Genomic DNA, 26,861 nt, shown 5'->3' with positions numbered 1-26,861 from the left:
GCTTTCTACTGGGACGAGTGGGGTGAACTCAGTAATAGTTCTTGCTCGTCCTGGTACATTGCATCTCACTGGGACAAGGTACCCTGTAACAATACTGTGATTAGTAGGAGTATACTATGTTGTGCTAGCTGGCACACCCTGTTACCGTCTTGGTGTTTGGGGCTGCGTCACTTGGTTGGTAGCTTGCGATCCATGCTGCAGAGTGGAAGGTGGCGTCTGCTGCGACTGTTGTAACTTCATGCACACCCCATCTTGCTGTGTCTGGTGGAAGACCTTCTGAGGCAAGGTGTCTACAAAAAAAGTCATGTAAATCTCTTGGTAAAATAGAATCCTGTTCAGATTTGCCTGGCTTTGAGCACAGGCAAGCAGGCAGCGGTCTGGGCGGTGTTCTGTTTACAAACACATCTTTTGTTTATAGTAGGTTTTAAGGTGTTGCAGTTTGGTGTTCAGTTACCTTTTTTAGAAAAAAAGCATTGCGTTTCCGAGAGTCCGATGCCTCGCCTGATGTCGTGTGGTTAACCCTGCTAAAAGGAACCCAGGATTCAGCCTAGTACTCTGGTTCTTGCTTAACATGTTGGATGTTCAGGTACCTTGAAACCTACTGCATCAGGAAGCTCCAACAAAGTTTCTGGGTCCAAGCCAGAGTGGTAACTCTGTTTCATGTGACTGCCTCCAAGGAACGTTCTGGTGCACGGACTGACATATTGGGTCTTCCAGGCGCCTCGAAACTGGTCCTGGATACCCCCTGTATTGTATAGCTAAGTTTTCAAAGCTGGTGGGTGAGGTAGGTCTTGTGTTCATACGGATACTTGTGTGCACTGTTATCTGTTATGGTAACCAGTATAGTGTCAACGGGACACTGTCCTTTTCAGAGTATACCATTTCTATGCAAGCTCCCTTAACTCTAGGCAAGTGGCACTGCAAGATGGCTGATCTGGGCAAAGGCGTTACTTGCAGTACAAATGCCAGAAATCCACACTCCGGCCTTCCTGGCCCAACTACAGAGCACTTTAATTCTCCCTGTAATATCACTCCATTTACCTAAACTACTTTTCTATTCTTGGTCACTGGAAAGATTCTTTTGTCCAAGCGATTACATACTCCGACTTCAGCATACAGGATCACTGTCGCACTGTATGCCCTGGTGTGGATGTCTGTGCCAACATGATCCTGTATTTCTCTTGCTGTCCATCCAAATGTTGCCTCCCCTCCAAGGGGGTAATTTCCTAGTCTCATGGCACAGCCAAAGGTTTCTCTCCTATGCAGAACCCAAATAATGTACTTCTGTTACACTCCCTAACATCCCTTGTACCATCCATCTGTTCACTGCTTCTGCCTCAACTATTCACTAACCTCCCCCAACAAACTTGCCATTCTGATGAGGCAAACACTCCTGTTGCAAGGAGCTGCTGGCACAAGGGTTCCTTTTTTCAGATGCTTTGGCTGGGTGCATTTTTTTTTTAATGCAGTTTTCCTTTTCTTTAGATTTCCCTACACTCTTATTGGACTGTCTAGTACTGGATTGGCCTACGAAGTATCGGATATCAAGCACTTGGTCTTGCCTGGATTACACAAACTTTAGCAGACTATGCCCCCCCCACCTTCAGAGGACACTTGGAAATTATTCTTGCACACTTTCTTCTGTAGTCTGCACTCTGCATTGGTGAACTTCAGGTTCCTGCAGATTTTCTTCAGGTCTGAATTTGCCCGACTCACTAATTGCAATACATACTCGGGGTGGGGGAGTAAGTGGGGGGGGGGGGGGTGCGGGAGTACCATACGACATCACAAGCTGCAGAAATGGGGAACTGTTATGAGGCAGAAATTGGGCGAGGGGGGGCGGGGGGGGTTGGTTGTTGGTAAGAAGCAATGAATTCTTTTGCATGTGATTATTTTCCCGATGGACCGCATCTTAAGCTCCCCATTAGAACAGCTCACTAAGTTATGTTATAGAGATCTAGGAGCAACCTGCAGGGTCCTCTGTTTGAATCTGGATACGACAACCAAGCCTATCGTCCTTAGGTTTATACGATTGTAACGTCAACTTTCTGTCTAAACTAAGTTTAGTTGGGCATGCCTTGGTCTGCTTTATCATTTGGAGAACATTAAAGCTTGAGGTTTATGATGTAGGGACTTCATAAAAACTGGATCTATGGTTCTGCAGAGCTAGGGAAGGGTCAGTCGTGCATTGGGTGTGCATATGATGCATCTGCCCTAGTTTACTTCTCGTGCACCAGTGAGGTATGTTATGTAGCAGGTTGGTCAAACTGCAAGCCAATAAGTTAGGTCTGAGTCGCTGTCTCATTTCAAGCATTCATAATGCAGATTGTCGTCCATCCTATGGTGGGTTTAATGAATACCATGGGATTTGGCTAGTACTGTAAAAATGGAGCGCTGTACGTGTGGGGTTGCCATGACCTTGCTCTTAGCTGTGTTTTGTTGGGTGAATTGTGTATGCTAGCTGCCCAGATGCAAGCCATGCTAGAATAAACACTTAGTTTTGTTTGGTAGTTTATTTTGGTAGGGAAGAGGGCATGTATTGCTACATGCCAACCCTTAGTGCACTCCAAGGGGAGTTCAATCCCAAAAACATTAATGTTGCCGGCATGTGGGGTCTAATACAGGTCCCACTGCTTGCTGTTCAAAGTTTAGCCTATTATTATAAAGGCTTATATTAGGATTTCAAAATACAAATGTTCAATGAAGTTAAGATAGGTGTATATCTAGTTAACTTAAAGTTTGACAACTAATTGTTTGTCATGCACTTAATTCAGACAATTCCTTCACACAATAATTTACACCATAGAGAGTCAGAAAACCCTAAGTGGGTTATTTTAATCAACCAAAGTGTATAATTTTACAAAACCTTTTTAGTGAACATAATCAAAGTCCCACCATAGTTGATTTGTCTCACAAAATTTGTTTTAGTACATTCACAATTTGTGTTTTGTTTCACACACATATTTGCACATAAATTTGCATTTGGTCCCTTTTCCCTGTATGTGATAATAACAAAATCAAATAATATGATCAGTTCTTTGGTTCAAAGTCACCAATCCAAAGTAGCATCAGGATATTTCAATGTATTGCCAACGTGTTTCGGACTTTATGCCAGTCCATCTTCAGGGCCAATGATACTATTTGTTTTTAAAAGTTCTATAAATTTGTGATTTCAGTTCCTGAAGCAAAAAACATAGAAGGTATTCTACTATCAGTGTCTTTACGCTGGGTCAATCTTGACAATCTCATCTTTAGGCCAATTATCACTTTAAGAGTTGCAACTCTAATAATTATAAAAAAGTAACTCTTTATAGTGCCAATAGCACATTTATCTTTGGTCTTTGGACACACCCTGTAGGTAGGATTGATTGTGCGTAGCTCGCTGTATGTGTAGTCAGTTATACCTCGGACTCTCACAAGAAGAACTTCTGGAGAAAAAACAGAGTAGAATGTCGGTTCAGTGCATGTTTCTAGAGGATTATAAATACATTTGTATGCCATCATTTATAAAATTATTTCCTGTGAGAGACCCTTAATATTAATGGAATGAACTGAATCATCCCTCACACCCTCCTTAGTTGGCAAACTAGGCAGGGGTAATTCTAACCTTAACAGTGTTCAGAGTAACTCGATAGCTCCGTGGCAAAGAAGGAGCTGGTTTGCTGGTTGGGTAGTGACCTGTCCCTCACCTCTCTACGCGAGGTGCGTGTGTGCCCAGAGTCGTCGGGTGCCCGGATCTCAAGGTGCTTCCTCGGTTCATGAACTTGCGAATGTAGACTGTGTTCGGTGTTTGCATACTTTTACGCATGAGTTTCGGCGGGCCAGGCCGCTTCCCAATTATTTCGGTAATCCATCACGTGTAAGGTTCTGACCATAAAGTTTACATATACTGTATTTCATTTTTAACAGGTGCTGTCTGGAAATCGTCTAACTCTTACACTATTCATTCACATGGTACAAGCTTAATCCCAATTGCTTCAAAATCTGAATCCATTGAATATTATTGCGATTTTTCGTTGATCTCATTATTTACAACCACATGTAACCTCACCATTCCTAATCCCTGCATTGTGTTTGGAAAAAAACTTCATTTTGGGGTATTATCCACTACTGCCAGGACCCACAGTTGGCAAGCTACTAGCCGTTAACTGATTGCTGCCTCAGTTATCCACACAGCAAACAGTCTTATTCGCCAGGAGTGATTCTCACTAGCCAATGGCTAGCAGCAAGTGCACATTAGTGGGAATTGCTTCATCCATAACTTGGACCAGTAACTGCCTGATCCAGATCAAAAGACGTACTGGCCCTATCGGCGCCTCAATTCAGAGTTAATTGTTGGCACCCTGTGGTTGGTAATGTTTGTGGTATGAAATATATATATTTTTTAAATCGCTTGCACAGTCAGGGGGTCGGGGCATCGAGGTACTGTTACAGGTGTGTCTCTTAGTTGCGTATTTATAATGCGCTTTGAGGTTTCCAAGCGCGGACCCTGCGATTGAACCTGTGTTGCTTTTGTCGTCTTGTTTCCAAGGCGAGCACGTTGCCAGTGAGCTATCCTCCTGGGACGATATTAAGGGGTCATTTATAATCTTTGGTCTTTGGGTACTCAATATGCAGATCCCATTTACCAAATCTCCAAATCAAGATGGTGGGCATTGTAGTAAAGAGACAATGGGAAGCTGTTTGGCAAGATAACTGAGCTCAAATGCTGCCGAAGGCAAGGCAAGACAAGGCTGGTGTGGCATTCCATAGGCGCAGGGGGGTGATGGTAGTGGCTGGGAGCACAGCATGTACACCAGAGAGGCGCATGTAGATTGTGAGAACATAGACGGTCACTGATCTTTTCCAACTGTGGTTATTGCCACACTTAACCAGCTGCGACTGGGACCCAGGGTTAACCCACATAGTTTGAGCGGGGCTAGAGGGGGTGGGGGAGAAACCTGATATATGTCCGAGGGGAGGCAGGACACCATCACATGAGGTACACGTGCATATCGGGTGGAAGGGGAGGTTGACTGTAAGCCAGCCTCTATGGGCTAATGCACGGCTTCCGGACCCTCTTAAGATGGGTCACTTCAGGCAGTGGGAGAGGCGCGGGATTCTGAACTCTGCTGATGTGATTCTGGGAGACGGTCATCTTCTTACCTGGAGTTCTTGCAGGAAAGGTTTGCCCTGGGAAGGGGTGGGAGCGAGATCCTGCAGCGCTCAAAGGTCGTCTCAACGTTGCATCAAGTATTAACAGATGTTGGCGGTTGAACTATCTGGTTTCAAGGATGGATTGGGGGGGGGGGGGCATAGGCCCCATCGAACCTGAAGAAACGGTGGACTGCTAATGTCTCAGTGGGAAATTAGCATATCTGCCAGACTCCGACATTTATATAGCTCAAGATTGTGCATAGACGATTACTCACGGGCCGAAGTTGTATGGGTGGGTTGACGGTGATAGTTGCCTATGTGGGATGTCCGGAGGCTCATTCTATCACTTTGGGAATGGTTTGTTGCCACACCTAGGAAACCAATCCGCAGGATATTTACTGGTGGAGGTCCCCTTTTGCCCCAAAATGTATGCCTCTAGATGTGGGGGGGGGCTTCCAAAACATGCATTCCTGCACCTGACTGGATGGCCAAAATGGACATGTGCATGGCCTTGGGAAGACTAGTATACAATGCCAGGGGATGTCTGTTTGGGAAGATATGGGGCAAATTGGGGTTGGGGGGGGTGTAATGGGTAGGGGAGGTTTTTGGAGATGGATGGCAATCCAGTACTGCAGTGATGGGCTTGCTGGACCCCTCACAGGTTGCCTGAAATTACACTTTATTAAATTACTGTTTGTCCGTGCTGCAATGTCTAGTTATTGTGCTTTTATTTTGATGTACATCAGCCAAATGGAGTAATAAGCTGTACTGGCGTTGTTATCAACTCTGAAGACTATGATAATGGCAGCAGTGCGCGTTATCACAATAACCTAGCATAAAGGCATCTTGGTGTGGGTGCAAAAGCCTGCTAGCTTGCTGAGCAAACCTAGATGTACAATTACACTGAAGGTGATGGGTAGATCCTTTGTGGGCAGTGATGCAGATTTGTAATTGAGTGTATCCACCTCCTGTCTTGGACAGCAGCACTGTGAAGTGCACAGTTACTGAGGCCACACATGCTGGAGCCTTGCAAACTCGTCTGCTTACTCATCCTTATCACGTTGCGATACCTCCACGTTTCAGCCTCGCACACACCGCCACTTGAGCGCGGACACCAGGCTGATTATAACATGTATTTATTTCTTCCTTTGCTCCAACCGAAACCCCTCCTGCTCACCCTGCTCCTCGTGTCTTCCAGCTCCCTCCCACATGTGATCCAATCTTGTTGCATGCTTCTCGCTCTCTTCCTGCTCCTTGAGGTACTTCCCTGGCAAGGTGATATGAGGCTGCAAGTTTTGACATTTCGTTCAAACCTGCTTTCTGATATGTCATCGGTGGTGCTATGTGGAGTATTTTGGTAGTCTAGTTGGTATATCACTGTCTCTACTCGTTCCCCCATCAAATGGGCAATTTGGAGAGTCATTTCACATTTCTCATGAAGTGTTCTACTGTTCCATTGGATTGAGGCCACAATGGGCTAATTCTTTAACTCCCAAATATCTAAGTCCTGTCAATGGGGACCATTATCCGACTTGTGGCACTCCATACACTGTAACATATGGTCTAGAGCCGGGATAGTTAAGAGGGAAAATCCAAACCGATCCTCAGTCCCGGACGACCCCCCTAACGGGAAGAAGCACCAGCAACAACTTGGCTGCTGATCCTATGAGCTCATGCCGATCCCTACTGCTCCAGCCATGGACCACTACTGCGAAAGGTACCTTACTGGTACCAGATGTTCCTGCTACAATGTGAATTCTGCCTAGAAGCTGGAGACAAACACATGGACAGACTTGATTAGAGGCATCAACCCAAAAACGCCGTGCCACAAGTCCTCACAATGACATAGCTCCGTTAGACCGGAAGCACACGTGCAATCTGTGGGATGTTTTTACCCATGCATCCGAGCCCTATCAAAAAAAAAAAAACTTGTGCATTACTGGCATTGAAAACATCATGATGGCCAGAGCTTCCCATGGAAATGCATGAATAGGCTGCCACCCATTTTTGCTGATGTTATGGGCACAGAAGGGCACTGCCTAAAACCACCATTGGACTACCCACACAGTAGCCTGAAACCATTGGGAATGGCAATGCTGATTGCCAAAAGCAACCTAGAACTGTGGGGAATTCATTTTCTTAATCCCAAAAATGGTTGCATTACCAGTACTCACCACTATCAGAAAGCCGGCGTTTTAAAACCACCAGACTTTGGTGTAAAACTGAATAAATGAACCCAAAGCAGGCCATAGAAAGACTTACTGAGAGGTGGATACAATGTAAAGTTATATTCTGAAGTGACTCGAAGGTTTATAACAAGATTGGCTGAGCTCTGCAGGTCTGCAGCGGCTTAAACTGGATTTAAAATTACCAAAAATCGAAATGTGTAAATAAACTGAGGGACAGACTTGTGACTGCCACATAGTTTGTCACTGTTAAAATGTCATAGTTTTGAACTTAGAATCAGCATTCTAGCTGCATATGTAAAAATTGTTAGTTTTATTTGAATGCAGAAAACTGGGTAACTAAAAGTGACATTAGCTGGGGCCTTTAAGGAACTGGATTCTGTCTGACAACTCCCCCCCCCCCGCCCCCCCCCGATTGGAGTGAAACTGGATCCACAGCAGTTCTCAGGCCTGGCTGCATTCTGAGGGGAGGTTACCCCTCTCTGATTGAATTACCAAGGGACTGCTAGAGACTAAACAAAGGACCCAGGCAGAGTGTTTATTGGGGGGAGGCCATAAATGGCTTCCTCTTGAACAATGGGCCTTCCAGGGCCCAGGCAGATGGTTTATTGGGGGAATCGTAAAATAGCTTCCTCTTGGCAGAAGCTGGGAGGGACAGGGTCTCTGAGCTTGGCAGAAACTGGATAAACTGGTTTCTCCACCATGTGACCTGGGAAGACACACCCCTGTTGGCCAGAATATGATTTTAAGAAAGATGTATAACTCATGGTGCGGACTTGTCAAAATTATTTAAATGATACCATAATTCTTGTGATTTTTCTGTGCACGTTTAAGACGCGTTGGGAATTTGTGTGATGTTCTGGGGCAAAACCCTGCTATTTATGTATACTACAGACTCTGTGTTTAAGCTAGAGACATGGGAATTTACTGGAGTCTGTATGGACAGGCTGTGTATGTGTATTTTTTAATGAAAAACCAATATTGCAAAACCACTTAAAAGCAAAATGTTGCCGTTTCTGAATGCAAGCTCTTTGAACAGAGTATACCTCATGTGATATTTGATGGGTGCATGTAATTTCAAACCACTGCGTATCTATGAAATATGTCTTTAGGTCAAATATAGATTTGTGGGCAAACTGACCAGGGGAGGATCCTCTGACCCATAAAACCTACAGCATCACCATGACACACATTTCCTTCCCCCAATCAAAGCAGTGCGGAAAGCTTGACCAATGGGCAGTTGAAAGAGGGGCTGGCTAGTGATGCTGCACACACACCCACTTTCAAAAGATATAAAAAGAGCCACTGGAAGCTAGAGAGGACATTCAAATCCATTTGCTGCAACGCGCTCTGCCGGACCATACAACATCTAGAAGATACCAGATTGACTTTAAAACTCCAAAGAACTTGATTCAGAACTCAAAGCAAGGGCCTAAACCCACAAACTGAGAACTCTTCTCAGTAGGCCTCAGCATCCAGCAAACCTAACAGCGGTAGCAGCATCTAGGAGCCGTGCAGATCAGCGCTGGGTCCAGAGAAAGCTGTGCAGAAAGATCCAGAAGCAGTGCTGTACCCAGAGAAAGCAGAGCAGTATCCAGAACCAGAGGCCAGCGATCCAGAGTGACCCAGACCGCTGTTGGCAGAACCAGAGAGCTGACCCAGATCACTGAAGTGCCGAGACCAGAACCCAGTCCAAAACCTGACAAGATCCGTGGGGAGGCCTATTTCAAAATATATTGTGAGTACCTAGCAGAACTGTGCAGAACCAATCTCAAAATAATATAATTCAATCTATTTTAAATCTAACCAGAGTCATTTGCAAAGCTGTAACCTGTCGCTTTGAACTTTTAAAATCCGAAAAACTACCTTATTTAATCGTCTGTATCTCTGGAACCGTTTGTGCTAGGAACTTGGGTCAACTTTCCTCTGAAAGCTTAGAATCTCAGCTTTCCAACAAGCTTGGAACCGACTTGCTACCCCTTATACTTTTGCCGTAATCACGATTCTCGCACTCGCGAATTTTGCCGCGATTTGGCCCGATTTCTTTACTTGTAAAAAGATAGCTGCTTTTGCCTGAACTGCTAAATTTCGTCTGCCTCTTAAGAACCATCCCTGAATCATTGCTAGAGTGAGCCTGAACTCATATTAACTAGATACCACTCACCCTGAACCTCCTGAAGGGAATTAAAAGCATTTTCAGCATATTTCTCACTGCATTGTCGTCATATTCAAAGCCTTTTGCCTGTGTTTCAAACTTCTGTAGTCTAAGCTTGCTGGGGTGAACTGAATTACATTTGATTGCATTTCTAAGAACTGTGTGCTCTCCCCTTCATTTACTTACATTGCACAAGGGGGGGGGGAGTGGATTGCCAGAGAAAAGTGATTACATTCTTTTGTTGAAATCATATTGAGTATTTTCTGTATTGCTATTTCATTCAACATTGCATCCATCTGAAACTAGATAAAGCATTCTCTACCACCTTATTCTTCTGTTCCTATTCCCAAGCGTGCTACCTCATCCTTTATACTACTCCTGGGTAATCAAATCAGTTTGTTAGTAGAACATTACCCATTGTTGTTAACTGCTCATGTTCTGAAGTGTGATATATAAAGTGTGATATATATATATATATAGTTTACATTCTCAAATAAACCGTTTAAACTTGCAAAACAGAACTACTTCTTGGGTCAGGGGGGTTCCAAGAGAGGGTTGTTATATAGGGGTAGTCATCCAGAACTCATGAACTGGACATAAAGATATATCAATAAGGGTTTCCATTCAGTATCCCAGAATAGGCATTGACTTAGCTGTAGTGCTGGATTGAATCCTCTTACAAATCCACACATTCGGGACACCCACACATCAACCTACATTAAGAATGCATGTGTACAGCCCTATGAGTTGGAGGACTGACATACATGCCGTCTACACGTTTATTATTTTGCGACAGAAATGCAAGAACAATTTGTGTGCCTGCTTGCAGATGTTTACATGCAACTAACACTATAGAACAGGAGCACCTGCATGACCTGGTCAACCACGACCTGCACTTCTCTATGGATAATAGAGAACACTTGTTAGAGGTCCATGCAGGCCCTAGGAAAATATAGTAGGCCATGATCGTTTCACGGAGATGTCAGACTGCAAGACACTGTGCGCAGAATGGCCACAGCAAGAGCAACGGCAGCCAAGGCCATGATTTTGTGAGTGACATTCCAGACTCAAGAACCAAGGTGACGCTGCTGCAAAGAATATTCCTTGGACAATACAAGCTAATTGAAGTAATTGGGGCTGAAGAGATGGTCTGTTACCACGTTACTCGGCCGAACTGGTAGCTGACCAAGGCTCAGAGGCTGGGAACAAGCCGCTGCCCCATGGCTAGACAGCGGCTTCTTTGCAACAGTACTTGCTACGCTCCCGCTACCATGTACGATGGGAATGGAACGCTCTCATGGCATTAGTCTATTACACACTATTGGAATCAGACACATGGCAAGGTGGAACTGACAGACACAGTGTACATGTAATGAGAACAGGTGCATCGCGGGCTGGGAACAGTTATTGCCATGCTTGTGGGAGAGGGTGCAGGGGGGGGGCCCTCATCATTCAGGACACTGGGGCTTGGGAACAGATGGCGGGGACTAGTGACCAATCACAGGCACAGTAGCACCATTCTCATTCTCCTCTATAGGTTCTTCTACTGGAACTACTACGCAGGAGCTAATCCTGAAACCTTAGGTTTTGAGTATGGAACCTGCTGAGTGACGAAGTTTGTCTCGTCACACATGTACAAAACTGGCCTGCGAGCCAGATTACAATGAGATGTTCCTGGATTGCGCCGTGCATATGACCCGTGTAATTTGCATAATAAACCACATTAATCCTTTGCTCCTTGTGTTGGCGTAGACTTCTTGGGACCAGGGAAGGAGTTTGGGCCTTCTGTGAGCTGGGAGTCTGTGGACCCTTGGCACGGCACTGCCGGACCCAGAAAAAAACCTTAACAATGGTGTGACTGGCCACTGTGGAGGCCACCAGTTGTGTGTCCAGATAGCAGAAATATTCGTCCATTGCCACACATGTGCTCACCCCCTACCATCTCTGCAATGGGCCCAAAAAAATCAATGGCCACTACATCCTATGTGTGCTTGGGCAGCACCAGCATTTTTAGAGACTCGGTCGTGTGTGGTTTGATGATGGTGCAAGTGGGGGAGGGGGGAGGCAGTCTTTAAGCAGCAATTCAACTTGGCTATACAGGTGCACTTGGCACAGGAGCCTGTTCGTGGTAGCTATGCCCTGGTGTCCCTCATATGCCAGTTCAATATTTTTCTCCTTGGCTTCCAAGAGTAGTTATACAACCCATGTTATTTGTTCCTTTACTAGGAGTAATCCTTCAATATCTGTTTCTCTGGACAGGTGGTGCTTCCCTTTTTGTTTTGCTTGTTTCCATCTGCCAGATCGTAGGCATCTTAGGATCTGGATGGCTGGGTCATCTTCAGACCTGAAGGATCTGGTTGACTTCTACCCCTATCTGCTGTGGCCGCTTGGACCACATGGTGGATTTGAGGGCTGACTCCATGGGATATATAATTGGCCGGTTCTCTTCTTTGCCAGGCCTGTGTACAATGCAAAATTGTTACTCCTGCGGCTGTAAGCCCCATCTTGCCATTCAAGGGTGCGTTTGACTTGGGGCTTTCTGAATATGAACAGGAGGGCTTGATGGTCCGTCACTGGTTTTCCATGTTCATAGGCCCAACTGCAGCCAGTCCTTTTTCGGTATTTGTACGCCTGTTCTATAGTCGGACTCCTGCAGCAAATGACATCATGTGCCTTCGATTTCTTTTTATTTATTTTTTTGGTCCACTTGAGCCAGGATGGCTGGCAGTCCACAGGACTGGTGATCACCTTCAGCTCCGTTTCAAGTGCTGGGGTGAAGTAGGCTGTCTGCTGATATGCGCAGCTGGATGTTTTCAAACCCTTCCTGGCAGGCCTCGGTATCTATGAAAGGAAAGGGCGGCTTTCATATCTGTGAGTGAGTCCCTCCGTACAAAGTTTTGTATCTTGTGGAGTAGCTGTCGAGCCCCAGGAATGAGCATAGATCGTTGGTGGATGGTTCAGCGTTGGTGAGGGCAGCCACCTTTTCCGGGTCTGCCATCCTTCCTCCCACTGAGAATATATGACGAACTACAGAGTTTCTTTATGAAATTCACTTCTTGTTCAGAGTGAGGTTGGCTGCCTCCAATACCATGCATACTCTGGCTAGGGTCATGCTGCTCCTGCTCCAAAACCAGTATGTCGTCACTATAGTTCCTACAATTGGTGATCTGTTTCATACATCTCTGCCTGATTTCCCTATACCTTAACAGTCCTAAATGCGATGAACATTGTGACTGCTCTAGCTGTTGGTTGTTAAGCTCCAGTATTGAGAATTTGCTCCATAATAGATGGCCCATGTCTAATTCTTGGGGCTTGATGTCTCCCTCGTGATGGCCTCAGGTGGCCTGTGCCTGTGCATGTGAACAGTATTTATCGGACACTTTCCTGGGAACCGGAACTATGGGCGGGACCCATGGGGTGGGTCCAGTCGCCAGCTCTCGCTTGCCTCTCGATATCTGTATGCACCAGTATTGTAGGGCTATCAGGCGCACTTAATAATTTCAACCATGGACTTCTTGGGTGATATGGAGATGCATTCGCTTGTTTCAGTTTGCCTGTTCTGCAGTTTGCCTATCCTTTGAACAACTTGGGGGGGGAAACGTTTTTTTTTTTTTTTTTTTTGTGTCGCATCAATGTGTGCCATCGGGCCCAGGTCTATAGCAGCCCTAAAACTCAGGCTACATCTACTGCATCGAGTACATGTATGGGCAGTGTCTTGGCCTGCCCCTTGTATTTGGTCATGAAATATCCCTTGCATGGCAGGGTTGTTCTGGACCCATATGCATATATTCACTTCAGCAGGTTTGCGTCTTTGGGCACTTGGGCTGTTCTTCACTGACATTTTTGCTATTCCCTGTGTCGCTAATTCTGCTGACGGCCCTTGTATATTGGCATTAGCAGAATGGAGCATGTGCCATTGCCGTTGGGGTCCCTAGGGCATATAAGTACCCTTTAATTTGTGGGGTTTCGTTGTTTAGAGTGGAGTTTAATGGAACTGTGGATCTCTGTGCTAAAACATATATATATATATATATATATATATATATATATATATATATATATATATATATATATATATATATATATATATATTAGTATCCATGTACTGGTGGACATTCTTTGACTTGTTGCTTTCCTGCTGCCTGTATGTAGGGTTCCAAGGGACGGAGCTCCTGCAGTCCCTGCTTCAAGAGTTGTTTAGTGAGGGGGGGGGGTGTTAAAACCCTATTGTACAGTGGCACTGGTTCCGGTGTTCACCTGTTTGGAAGATCTCATTCTTTTCTCATTACAGATGCAATTCTTGCATTTTTTAATTTATTATTTTTTTTGGGGGGGGGGGATCGCGTAGTGTTTTGCCAGTGGGTCAAATGCACATTTTCGTCGGGTAGTATTTGACACGTTGTGACATGCATCTAAATGTACAATTTATCAGAGGTTTTGATTGCTTGTACTTGCTGTGCCGACACGTGTTTCAACCATGGATTTTTCTAAAAGCTGTGAAGTTTCATACGATTGTTTTATACATGCGGGGAGATATTTGATTCACGTTATATTAGGTACGTGTTTAGCGTACATAAGGTATACACAGTTCCAACAAAATATTGCAGTAGTATGTTCATGAGTGGTGAGCCGTGAGTGTGGCATACAGTGTTACTTGTGGGTGATGCAAAGTCAATGTTGTAGCTAAATATGTTCAATTTACATATGTACAAGTGTATTTGGTATTGAAATATTTGAGGGAAGAAAATGAGGGGGAAAGGTGGGTATTTATCCTTAGATAGGCGTGTAATAATCTGTCTGATTGCTGAGTAGTGCTGTGTGCTTACCCATAGTATGTACATGTCCTGTTCCATGTGGGTCTGATTCGGCTGTATGTTCTGTAATGGTACCTCAATGGTGACTGTGGGTAACCAGTCATGTTTTAGAGGTTGTTAGTTTAGGAGCAACAGGGGCATTTATCAGATTGTGGCTCTAGAACGTGTTGCTGGTTCGTTGTGAACGGTGGTGATGGTGGTAGTGTACTAGGTGTCATGCCAGGTGTGCGTGAGGCCAGCTATTAGTGAAGTGATTAGCACGCCCAGGTCCTTAGTAGGGCTATATAGTTGCCTTTGTGGCTGCTTGTGATGGGTGTTTCCTCATTGGAGCCCTATGTCCTTGGGTCAGACAAATGGGGCAAGGGTGTTAGTGGCACCATCGCAATAATCTACAGGGAGTTCCCGGTAGGACGAAAGGGTGTGTGGTGGTTCTTGTGCGGCTGTGTGGTTCTTGTGCGGCCTGTATGGATCCGCCTGGACTCTTCAGCTGAGTAGCTGGATCCGCTGTCTGAGGCAGATTGTGCTATTAGGCACATCACATCATCAGAGGCGTAGCCAGGATTGTCTAGCCAATGGGGCCTGATGCTAATGTAGTTGGGCCCACTGCACTGGCACAAGTATCTGTGAATGCCCACACAGCGCTGCGGAGTGGGCCTTTACAGATGTTGGGTGGGCCCTGCCTACGCCTCTGCACATCATTTGGTTCTTCACTGGTGTGTCGACCTGGAGGATGAGTGCGTCCATTCAAGCATTAGTTGGTCAGGTAGCTGATGCTTGTTCGGTTCTAATGATGTCTGTGTGGTGCTTGGTATTTATGCCCCCACTTGAGACATAGCTGGCCTGTCTTTTGGTCTGGATGTTTCCAGTGGTGTACTTTTTTTCTCACCCAACTTCAGGACAATTGCTTTTCTCCTCCGCATTCTGTGCACTGCTGACCCAGGGCGAGACACACCCCTTAATTTGTAACTCATAGCCGCATGTGTAACAACTGGTCTGTTGCTGCGTTGAGAATGTGGACACCTTGTGAGTGGTTTCAGTTCTAGAGCGGTGTCGGATCTAGCTAACTCGTCAATTGACGTTGCTTCTGCAGGGGGTGTTTCCAGAATTCAGGGGACTCATCCCGCGATAATTTGAGATCTCAAAGCCTCTTCATTAGAGTAATTGTTGAAATTGCAGTGCTTCATCCAGGCTCATTACTGAAGCGTCCACACTCGCTTTTTTGTTTGGATGTGTGGAATGCATGTCGCTCATAATCCACATGGATGTGAGGGGTTAAGTATTCAATAAAAGTGCCTCCGAGGAGTAGTGTCAGCGGGGAGTTTGTCGATCTTGCATGTTGTGCCCTATGGCCAGCAATGGCAGGTTGTTCTTTTAGTCATCCAATGGGCCTATGGCTTGTATGTACACTATCTCTGACCCACCTTTTGGACTCGTGTTAAAATGACCTGGCAACTGCATGGCCAGACTGTCGGTAGGCTCAACAGCAGGCCCCCTTGTAATGTGGGTGGTGGTGTGCTAGGTAGTGCTGCTTGGCCTTGTTCTTCCTGCATCACCTGACACTCCTTGCACAGGTCACCAGACCTGGGCCCTTTTTTTTTTTTTTTCTCGTCGCAACCATAGTCGCTGCTGCTGAGAACAGTCCTTCTGGACCCCGCCCTGTTCAGCGTTTCAGCGTTGCACGGGTCATGGATTCCAGGCTGAGGCTGCGTCTGCATGGTCCTACTTTTCCCACCTTGTGCTGCAAGTGTTCCAACAGTGGGCATGCAGAATGAGGCCCATGGCGGGGAGGATAAGGACCTCGGTCTAGTGTCGAACGTGATGCAGGTGCCACTCCCTGTGCGCATGAGCTTAATTCAAATTGCTGCTGCGTGCCCTTGTATTTTCTCAGGCCGGGTCTCCCTGCATACTCACGTGCATCCTCCGCTGACCTCCAGCAGCACGTGCTGCGTCGGCCAAGTGCCGACACGTTGACCATTTTACATGCCACCCTCGGCGTTCACGTGGGGATGTTGTGCTCCCCTTCCTTCGCCAGTATCTCGCAAGGTGCCACTTACTGATTAGAACATTTGTGGTGTCGTTTTCGCGATCAATCTAAATGGCAGGTCGAAGAGTTAAGCTGATTGGATTTCGGTAAAAAGCGTGCTGCACTTTTGCTTCCAAACCGATTGCAGCAATTATTCACACAGTGGTGGACTGAACCAAAAGCGGCCCTTGAAATGGTTTTCAATGTAGCTCCGTATTAGATTTGCAGCAAGCCCAACCCTTTTCCCATGAGAGAAAGTCGAAATGGGTTACCAGGTTACCACACGCGGCCCAGTGTGCAGAGGCCTACTGGGAAATCTCAGGCCAGTCCACACCTGCTCACGTATATGCGGGCTGATCTGTCTTTGCATTGCTGGTAGAATTTATTTTGTGTACAATCTGCCCTCGGACAAGAGCTTCATGTCCCAAGTCGACAAAAACCTTATTTTGTTTGAGACTCGGCCCGAGTTGCCAGGCTGTTTATACATACTGCCCCATGACTCCTTTTGCGCTGGTCATTCCCGTCCTGCAGTGTGCACTGATCTGCTTGCTTTTCCCTGATGTGCCAGTAATGTCAATTCAGTCCCATCCTAACCCCCCTTGACCCACCCTGTATATAGCATGCTGTGGCTTGGGAGTGATAATTACGCTGCATAGTATCACTCAAGGTGCATCAGACTTATCTGGCTCTGGAGACTGCATGGCACCCTTGTAGTGGTTAAAAATAGCACAAGCAATCGGCCTTGAATATTGCAGGAGATGTATCGTGTGTAGAACCTACTCCCATGCAGATGTACATGGAAACTGCCAAATAATACTTGTATGTGGTGTTGCCCACCCTATGATCTGCAAGCCTGGGTGCCGTGTGTTAAGACGGACTGAGGCCCGTTCATGTGTGCTTCCGTCTGTTATGGTCCCATAGGGTGGTAGGTAGGAAAATGTCACCTCAGGTGAGATTTCATCACACTCCTTGTCTTTTTTTTTTCTAGTGTGCAGTATGTTGGCTGATGCGCTTGTTTTTTCAGTAGCCTTTCTGTACACAAGTGGCTCCTAAACCTATAGTAAACCGTTCCATGGGCTAAACCAGGGATAATGGACCCAGCAAAACAAGGGTCTTTATGAAGGCACCAGGATGTTACTCCCCCGACCCGGTATATCCTGTGGAATGGGTTACTAACACATTTGCACCAATCCGGTAACCCATGGTGCTGATGGCTGGGGTCTGACTGCTGGCAAAGGGAGACGGGAGAAAAGCTGTGATGGCAAGCATTGCTGCAGCAAAGATCTGGTAAGTAGGGCTGAGGATCCAAAAAAAGTGGGTATGGAGAAGAGAGCGCGGGAAGTAGCCTGTGGGTCCCATGGCGCACGGGCTGAGATTAGCGGTTTCAGTCATGCCCGGACTGGCCTACGAGTGATGGTTGAAACTAAATGGTAGTGTGGACCAGGTTTTTCTGGGGGGGGGGGGGTCAAAGTGGGCCTGTTACGTTACCATGTGGCTAGTAGTTTTGACAGTGTTCTCAAATATTCATTTAAATGCACGTCGTCGTCAGACGAGTATCTTCATGTTTGTATTGTATGCACTCTTTCCTGCTCCAAGCAGACTTGTATCATTCAGACAAGCAAGGGCTCTGAATTATTACCCCCTCCCCCATCCCCCTCACCACCACTCTTTAGCGCTTAGATATAGATACTATATTAATAACAATTCAATCCCTAAGGGGGAGATGTTTGATCAAACAGGCGGTCACAAAAGAATTGCCGTTTGCCACACTGGGTGTTAATTTATGTCCAACCTATTGGCTGATTTTGGTGAGCCCCAAATATAGGACTTCCTGGTATTTTTAGATGGGGGGGGGGGATCATAAACTGTAAGCCAACAACCGGACCTGGTGCACATTGGAGCACTCTTAATACCACTTTGACGGTATCTTGGAATACACTTACGCGGTCACCCGAATACTGTCATTCATATAACTGGCCCCTTAGGATATGAGCCCAGTCGCAGTGAACAGTTTGGTTGTGTTTTAACACATGCGTTAAGATGCAATTGGCACCTGCGTCACACGTGTCTGTATGCTATTAAGACGCATACTACAGGCCAACCTTTCTTGTGCTTTGCATAGATTCTATTTCTAAAAACCTGTGCAATGCACTCGTTTTCATTTGACATTCCCTATGAAAATGTAGTGTTCACAAATTTCATTTGCAAATGCTTCCCTGTGATATTTTTTGTACAGTAGACTCAACACCCTTCGCAATAGATGGCCAGAACCCTGACATGTGTCACAATGTTGGCAGATTATAAACCTTCTGTTACTTCTGAAGCTTATTACGTGAACGTTGAGAAACAAATGAAAAGTAACTGTTCATGTTAAGTGGAGGCAATGTTCTAGGCTGCGACTGTCTGTAAAGTGTACTTCTCAAAAGCACTGATACATAGCAATTGCTCTGCATAGCACCTGAAAATAAATGGCAACGTTCACACCTTCAGTCTGTGACTGCCTGTAAAATATTCTTGAATTGTTTTTACCTCACTTGGTTCTCTGTGCAGCAAACCCAGGACTCGCTCAGCTGTTCAGTGCCTGGCACAGAAGATTTCTTATCTGCTTCTCTCCCTACTCTGCATGGGTGAAGCCAGACTGCGTGTAAGGGGGAGTGGTAGAGGTAGAATTCCTTAGTCTCTTTAAAATTAGCTGGCTTGTTTCGATCCCTGCACCAACATTTTGCGCCACGAGGCTATGGACTGAGCTGTACATTTTAGCAGGGTATTGGAGATTTAGTAGGGTAGGGTAGGGTTTAATAATGGCTAGTCTTGTGCTTCATTGCAACTTATTACCTGGTATGCCATGGTGTGGTGACATCAGATTTTATGTAATGCCAAATTCAAACCTTTTTACCTTGTATGCTTCTATGCACTCACAATACAAACTTGTGTGTCTCTCAATAGGATCCTTTTTTGGTTACAATGAGGAGCCTCCTCATTTCATACATGACCTGTACAGTGCTTGCTAATCTGGATGAGTAACTGTTTCTCATGATCCTGCGTGTCTAGCACTCTGGATTGCAGAGACTTTGTAATCTAAATGTTAGTTCGGAAAACCCAGCTGGTCCGTATGCCTTAGTGGAAGGGAGAGGGGCCCCTATTGTAGGCCAATATGAATTGAATGCCAGATCAATGCATGTATTTGCCATGTATGATGGCTAGTGGGCGCAATGCTAAATGTTGAGTGGATCATCCTTTTGTGGCAATTGAAAGTGTAAGGTACAAATACCACGTTTTGCCCATTTTGCTTACTCCACACGTGGTGGCTTAGACCCATTTTTTTGTGAGCATGTTGTAGAATCCTAAAGGCTGTGGGCAGATTTCTATTTTGGATGCCTAATATTTGTACTATTGGATGCATGGGCAGTGGTTGCACTATGGGTGGGGGGGGGGGGACTCAAGAAAAGGGCATAGTCTGCCTCCATTTGAAACGAAAGGCTGAGCTGGGAAGTTATGTAGGCAGCCATTTAACGATATTCACTTCAGGTGTGGTTCCAATAACAATAGCGGGTTTCTCTTCCTTGTGTTCCCTTTTACAAATGTTATTCAGAATGTAAATTATTTTTTTTTTTTTTCTCCTCAGCATTCACTTTGTGATCGCAAGATGCAGACCCTTACAGCAAGTGTGCTTATGGTGCTTGCAGGTAAGGAATCAAGGTGTTACCTTCACCCCCACCCTACCCGTCTTTGCAGTTAGCCGCCCGCTACAGTGATTCCTAGTGATTGCAGGCAGATCATTTGAGCATTGCATGCTGGCCAGCATGTGCCTGCCAGAAAGCAAGCAATGGCCAATGTTCAGCAGTGTCTGTGTCGGAGGTTGGGATAGTTGGTCTTGCCCATTCACTACCTAGCACCTGCAGGTGAGCTAGTGTATATTCAGCAGTGGCTTAAAATGTCTAGTTGTGAAGGATTCCTGTGATTGGATGTCCTGGACCCATGAATTCCCACTTAAGCTAGACTTGAGCAATGCTAGATTAAAGCTTCCCAACACATTACTGGCCTCGAGTGGCGGATGCTATGTTTACAGAAGTCTGGGTGAATGCAAGGTTTCTGTGCAGAAATGAGTATTCTGGGGCATACAGTGTGGCCTTCCCCAAGGCCACCTTCATCTAGTGGGCATTGTTTAGCTTCAGCACCATTTGCCTCCTGCTTGGAGTAGCTAGCGCTAAATGAGTTCTCCCCACGCCCCCTCTCCTGTCCAGCACTTCAGTCCCTACGTTTTCCATAGGCCAAGTTAGTAGTGCCTTCTGAATTTCCTGCCCGTTTCCCCATGTGACTTGTCTGATTCCCATGCTCTCTATCCAGAAGTATTGCAGCGCTAGTCTTGTAGACAAGGAGTGCGAGAATTGATTTTTTTTTTTTCTTCATTTTTCTTTCCTCAGTTCTTCCAGTGTTGAAGGCCAATGACCCTGCTGGTAAGTTGTTGCTTGATACTTGGCGCTGAACCCTTATTTCTCAAAGTACATTTAGTGCTCACTCGTATGGACATGTGTACAGAGATGTTCTCTAGTGGGATGTTTGTCAGAACATACTGCAATCAAGCTGTGACATGGCACTACATTTAACACGAGGGGACTAGTCTTGAGTACGTTTAGTCACAAACGGATTCACCTGAATTTGCATTGACGCCAATTATCGGGTTACGTGCATGTCCTATTGTCTTCATGTTGCTGTAAACCTGAGTTTAAGGGGGGGGTCCACACCCTGTCCTTCAAACACAAAAGTATAAACAAAATGGGGAAAGGTCATGACTTTCCTACCTGAAGATGTCAAAGCAAACGTGTCTAATTGGCTGAGTGTGCACCTGTTTTCTTTCCAACTGACTGCGAATCTTTAACTGCACCTGTGCGTTTCCTCGCAGCTCATCTGATTTCAAGATTAGACCAACTTATATTTATTGAAGCAATGTGAGGGATGAGGCTGCATCATGAATGCTTGACAAGTGATTTTACTCAGCCCTACTGTTATGTATGAATTTCCCAATTACAAAATGAACTTCTCTAGTCCTCAAGGAAGCAACTCTGAAAGATGAAATTAATGCATGTTCCCCCACCCCTACAGTCCTTACAGAGGTCCATGCGTTATGAATTCTATAGTGTAATACTAAAATGAGATATTAAATCATCCTTTTGCACAATTCAACTTTACGCATGTTCTCCTTCAGAAAGAGGAAAGTCTGAGCCTCTTGCTACCCAAATTCATCCTTGGAACATGCAGGTCACACAGACCTATGCAGCAGGTGCATTCGCCTTTCATACTGCACATTGCTGTTCCCTAAAGCACAGGGCTCCATGGCGCCATGACCTCGTCCTAACCCACAGCCTCTGCCCCATCACCTTCACTTTTCTCCCGTCGAGCACCCTTTTGAAGTTTTGTTTACTTCACCCTGCCCGAACATCTGCTGAACGTCCCTGAAAATTCATGACTGAAGGGGATTTGTGCAGATTCAGGGCGGAACGATTTGTGGGAACAAACCAACTTGGAGATTTGTAGGAGAGCACAGATCACTTTTGAGATTGCTTACTAGTGCGTGGAATGTATCAAGACTCTTGGGGTTCAGTGCGCCATAATGTTGCAGCACTGCATTATGGCACTGCAATGACTTCAAGTGGTATGGTTCCAGAGTTTTGTGGTTACCCAAATATTTAAGGTTAAATGCCCAATCTTGCGGGTAAAGCTGAAAATGCTTTTTTCCTGTTAAATTACAGGTGTTGCTCCCACGTTTTGATGCAAGCCCCCTGAAGTTATGACATTTTTGGTTGGAAAAAATGTTCTCTATAAACCTTGTTTTTCCTGCACCATGATCCATGTTTAACCCCACATGCCGCCTTAAATCTGATTGGCTCCGTGAACTGTAAACCACAATGCAGGTGACCCATCTTGGCTATTATTTGAATCCTCTATGCGCTACCATACTCCCTCTCGTAGCCCTTCTACCCCAAAGCACACAGCACATAACCAAACATTAAGATCAGTTTCCCGACTAGCACACCACAACCACAGCTAAGTGTCAACAAACCAGAGCTTGTCAGAATGCCTTATTGGTCGGTTTACGCCCCTCCCCCTCCCCTTTGTGACAGCCTTACCTAATTACCTAATTGTGCAAAAAACGGATGCTATTATCCTACTTTGTCCCATTCCTCGAGCTGCCTCGCCCATCTTGGTTTGAGTTTACCACTACTCAATTTTCACATTCTACCTGAACAAACATGTACATTTCGGAGAGCTACTTCAAATTTAGCCAAGGGCACCTGTGTAAGGGTGATTGCCAGTTTCTGCCCCCCCCCTCACCAGCCCATAACCTCCTCATGGTGTGGCAATTATTGCTGAATCCAATATGGCAAGGATCCCTTATTGGATGATCAGACTGCCTGGTCACTGCTGGCTGCACAAAAGCCCTCTCTGCTTGAGCCTATTGAAGGTGGTAGGCATGACCAACCTGTGAAGGTGGTATTACCTTATAGCAGACTACAGAAGTCGGGGACCTTGGGATGGGGAGAAACTGGCCATGCAGAGCTTGTGCCACGTTATTCATTCAGAGGAGACGCACCACCATTAAAATGCGGCCGGGGCTTCAGAGACTTTCATCCATTGCTATTGGGGTGGCGGGGAGGGGTGGTCCTCTTGTTTGCAAGGAGAAAATGCTTTATGGGAGTTGGATTGGGTGGTGAGGGGTCCTTTGGTGAATCAATGGAGTGAAACATGTGGGAGGTTTGCAAGTAGCCAGTATATTGCTCAGAATGCAGGTTTGTGATATTGGGTAAAGCTTGCGGTTCAAACAATGGCTACATGGGACCAATGTTCACTGCTATGGCATTAGTAAGTTGCATGTTTTGGGGGCAAAATGGTACTTGGGCAGTATGTCATAATCAGCCAAGTCAGTGCACGCTAGCTCACTAGTGTGCATTCCAACAATTTTAAGTTGAGGGGTTGTTTCTTCTCAAATTGGGGGAGGGTTTATCAACGGACTGCATCTGTCTGGTTTGCTCTGTATCCCGTGACCCAGGTATTCAGTATAGGGCCTGCGAGAACAATAACATTTCAACTAGTCTGCAAGTCTGAGTGGAGCCTTTTGGTGTCGTATTGATGTCCGGGCATCTCCTAGATGGGCATTACGTCCACTTGTCGTGTAGGGGCAGATTTTTCAGAGTAAATGCCACATTTCTCTAAAAGAGTCGTGTCCTCTCAGTTGTAACCATGACCCATGGCATGACTTGGGAAGCTGTCTGCATGAATGGGTAAGTGGCGGCCCCTCCCTTTACTTTTTTTTTGTAGTGTCTGAATACACACCTGTATGCACACTATTGGTGAAATTGCAAACCTGAATCCGTCAGAAGATGTCAAAACCCATGGCAGGAATGAGACCATTGGTGCGCCCCATCCATGTTGGTGTGGAGAACTGATGCTGGTATTGCCCTGGCCCACTCTCTGGCAGGTGGTTCCCTGCTTTTGTAATGGACTGGCAATGTTTAGCATACACTAACTTTTGTTTCCTCTTCACTTTAGATGCAGCTAGCCCTCTGTATTATGGTAAGTGCATTTAAAACCTACATATTCTCTTATTCTTGTCAGGAATTTGAATTAGGACACCTTCAGTGGGTATCGTTGTAAGTGGAGGATGGTCAGCAGGGTTTGAGTATCTTGAGGGGAACTGGCATTCTAAATGATTGGTCTTCATCAGTTTACTTTAGTTTGAGCTCCTTAAAGGGCTGTCATAGCCCCTCAATTAGCAAGAGTCGGAGCGCAGTGATGGCAGACCTGGTAATGGAGGGGGATTCAGGATGGGGTTCTCGTCCCTTCAACCAACTTTATTTTTATCAAAAAGATAAAGGGTTAAAATGGTGCATTTTATTACACAATTTTTCAAATAACATAGGCATGCTAGCTATCTCTGCGGTATTAAAAAGAAATCCATTGGGTGTTATGTCACCAACTGCACGCGAGAATTGATTGTGGTGATTCCTTTGATCCTATCCAAAAGGGAATGTCAACAAACATTGTGGACGAATTACAATCAGTAATCACATAAGTTAGTGTTTCTCCACTTTCAAATCGTTAATGTTTTTTAAACTTGAGACAATTGAATGGACTTGCTATTGCACCTTAAGACTTAATTTTCTGTACACTTACATTTTAAATGGAGTCACTACTAGTTATCTAACAAATGTCTATTCCTTGATCAAAGGAAAATGATTATCTTTGGTTACACCTTTCCTATATCAAACCCATCATTCAAAACCATATCCTACATTCTCAGCCACATACCTGTATAAGCACAATGCCGTATGTGTGGTGTATTGTGCTATGACACTCCTGTATGATCCTAGAGGAGTCTCAGCACATGCATCTAGCACGCTATAGTTGAACTCTGAATTGAGGAGTGGCACGTTAACTGAATGGCCAAAGTAATGCAAACCTGGTAATTGAATTAATTGGCACCCAGGTTGTGCTCCAAATGGATATAGATGATCCTATACGATTTATAACTGCCCTGAAGCTCACTGGAGATCTGTTTGAAGGAACCGTTCCTACAGCTCGAGTGATCACAATGTGTGATTTGTAACACTAAACACTGCACATAGGTTGGCTACACATTGGGTTGTGGTTTTCTATACTAGTTTTGAATGTTCTGTTTGATACAGAAATGGTGTAACCAAAGGAACACATTATTTTCCTTGGATCAAGGGCATCTAAGGAATCGATGTTTTCCTTAGAATAGGAACTCCATTGAAAACCTAATGGATGTGTAGACTAAAAATGAGATGTATTAAGGTGTAACAGCAATTTGGAAAATGAATTCAATACATTTGTCTGGTATACTGCACACACCTTGTTTTACTGTTTGGATAAGATGTGGTTATGTGGTGTTACAGAGATGGAAATGCAACAGAGTAAGTTATGGCAATTGTAATAGTGGTACATAGGAGTAAGGAGTGTTGGCTCAGACTGTGCAGGTAGGATATTATCCACTAACTTGGTTTGATTCAGATGCTCTGCAAATAAATTAAGCCAGCATTGCTGTCCTGAAGTGCTTCTGTCCTGCATAATGACAATATTGGTGGGAAAGGGGCACACCATTAACTTTCACGCACCGATACACCCACAATGCACTTGAAACTTGCAAGTACACGCTTGACGCTTATCTTTAAGTGCTTTGGACTCCTGGGGTATTGGCAGGGAAGCAAGAAGCACCACAGCGGTCAGCTGCTGGACCCTTATTGGGCCATGGTGTTGCCAAGCAACCAGTGAGCATGCTGCCACTTGGCTGCCTTGTTTTCTGCATGTACTTAAGAGAGCCAGCCAGGCGGAGGAGCACACTGTGGCCCAAGCAAGACACTCCTCTTTGATCATGCTCCGTCCTTCAGAGTCCAGGGTGTGTGCTGCTTCTAGTTTATGTAAATGGCAAAGCTCTACCTGCGCAGCGTTGCTTCAACCTTGGTTTCAGAGCTTCAGTCCTGCAGACACTTCCGAGTAGCTGCAGTTAAGCGGTTTTAGGAACATTTGGTAAAGCCTTGTCGGTGAATGTACATAAATGTCCCAATTGAGCACGCTTTTCTTGACCTTCTAGATTACCACTCGCTGAGAATTGGTGGTTTGGTTGCTGCTGGAATCCTCTGTGCCATGGGAATTATTATCTTGCTGAGTAAGTAACGCCGTTATGCAGTTACCCAAGGTGTTAGGATGCAAGTGGTGGGCCAAGTCTTGTATGTAGAAAAACTAACTGGTGAGAAGGCAGCGGGTGGGGTATTAGTTGGAGGCATGTTGCCACCAAATTTATTGGGTGGGGGTAAAGGGGGGAAGGTGGAGGTGTCTGCAGGAGGAACCAGCAAAACCATGGTTCTTGCAATTAGACTGGGGGGTGATTCTCCAACTGCATGTGGAATGGATGGAGGTAGTATCCGCCTGCACAAACGCCTGCCTGGAACCTTGGGAAATCATGAGGCATCTGAATGGGCTGTGCTTTTCACGAAGCTAATGAGCCTTTTTGATTGCCACGTCTGTGGTGTGAAAAGCCACAGCTGTTGTAAGTCCCAGGGGTTGTGGGAGTTTGTCATGGCCCTCCCATCATTGCAGTTGACTCAGGAAATGGAGACCATCCTACCATAGTCTAGGTGGAGCTCGCGCCATGAGGACACTATGGCTAGCAAATGAGTAATTTTGAGGGCCTTGTGGGCCAGTGCCCTGTGTTGTGCACTAAATTGTAACTCGTTGTTGGCTGTCCTCGGACTCCAGTTCAGACTTGGAAATGGGTGTGTTTGACACTTTTTTTTATTTTGGCTACTTAAAATGGATATTTTTGAAAGCTATAAGCCTTAGCAAATAAGAAAAGGGTCATTTTTAACTTAACGTTCCATTTGCTTATCGGGCAGCAATATAAACCCGGAGCTCCTTCCGGTGGCAGTGCTCTGCTGGCACCACTAATCTGAACGTTAGTGAGTAGGAAGGAACGGTCAGTTTTCCCTGATTTGGTGAGGGGTTGGGGAATGATGGTGAACTCGCATTTG

The 26,861-nt window shown here is 45.5% G+C and overlaps 1 protein-coding gene across 1 annotated transcript in view; it reads left to right on the top strand.

Annotated features, from left to right (window-relative positions):
- Positions 1–26,861, top strand: part of LOC138451482 (FXYD domain-containing ion transport regulator 3-like) — a 67,279-nt gene that overhangs the window by 37,797 nt on the left and 2,621 nt on the right. Inside the window, exons 2-5 of the mRNA XM_069604912.1 lie at positions 19,940–20,000; positions 20,739–20,771; positions 23,863–23,886; positions 25,925–25,999. Coding sequence (XP_069461013.1) covers positions 19,961–20,000; positions 20,739–20,771; positions 23,863–23,886; positions 25,925–25,999 — 172 coding nt within the window. The 5' untranslated portion in view covers positions 19,940–19,960. The remainder of the gene's footprint in view (positions 1–19,939; positions 20,001–20,738; positions 20,772–23,862; positions 23,887–25,924; positions 26,000–26,861) is intronic.

This window comes from Ambystoma mexicanum, chromosome 1p (genome assembly GCF_040938575.1).
Source record: "Ambystoma mexicanum isolate Mex_15411 chromosome 1p, UKY_AmexF1_1, whole genome shotgun sequence".
NCBI lineage: Eukaryota > Metazoa > Chordata > Amphibia > Caudata > Ambystomatidae > Ambystoma > Ambystoma mexicanum.
Note: the sequence above shows the minus strand (reverse complement) of the source record. Positions and strands in the feature narration are given on the sequence as shown.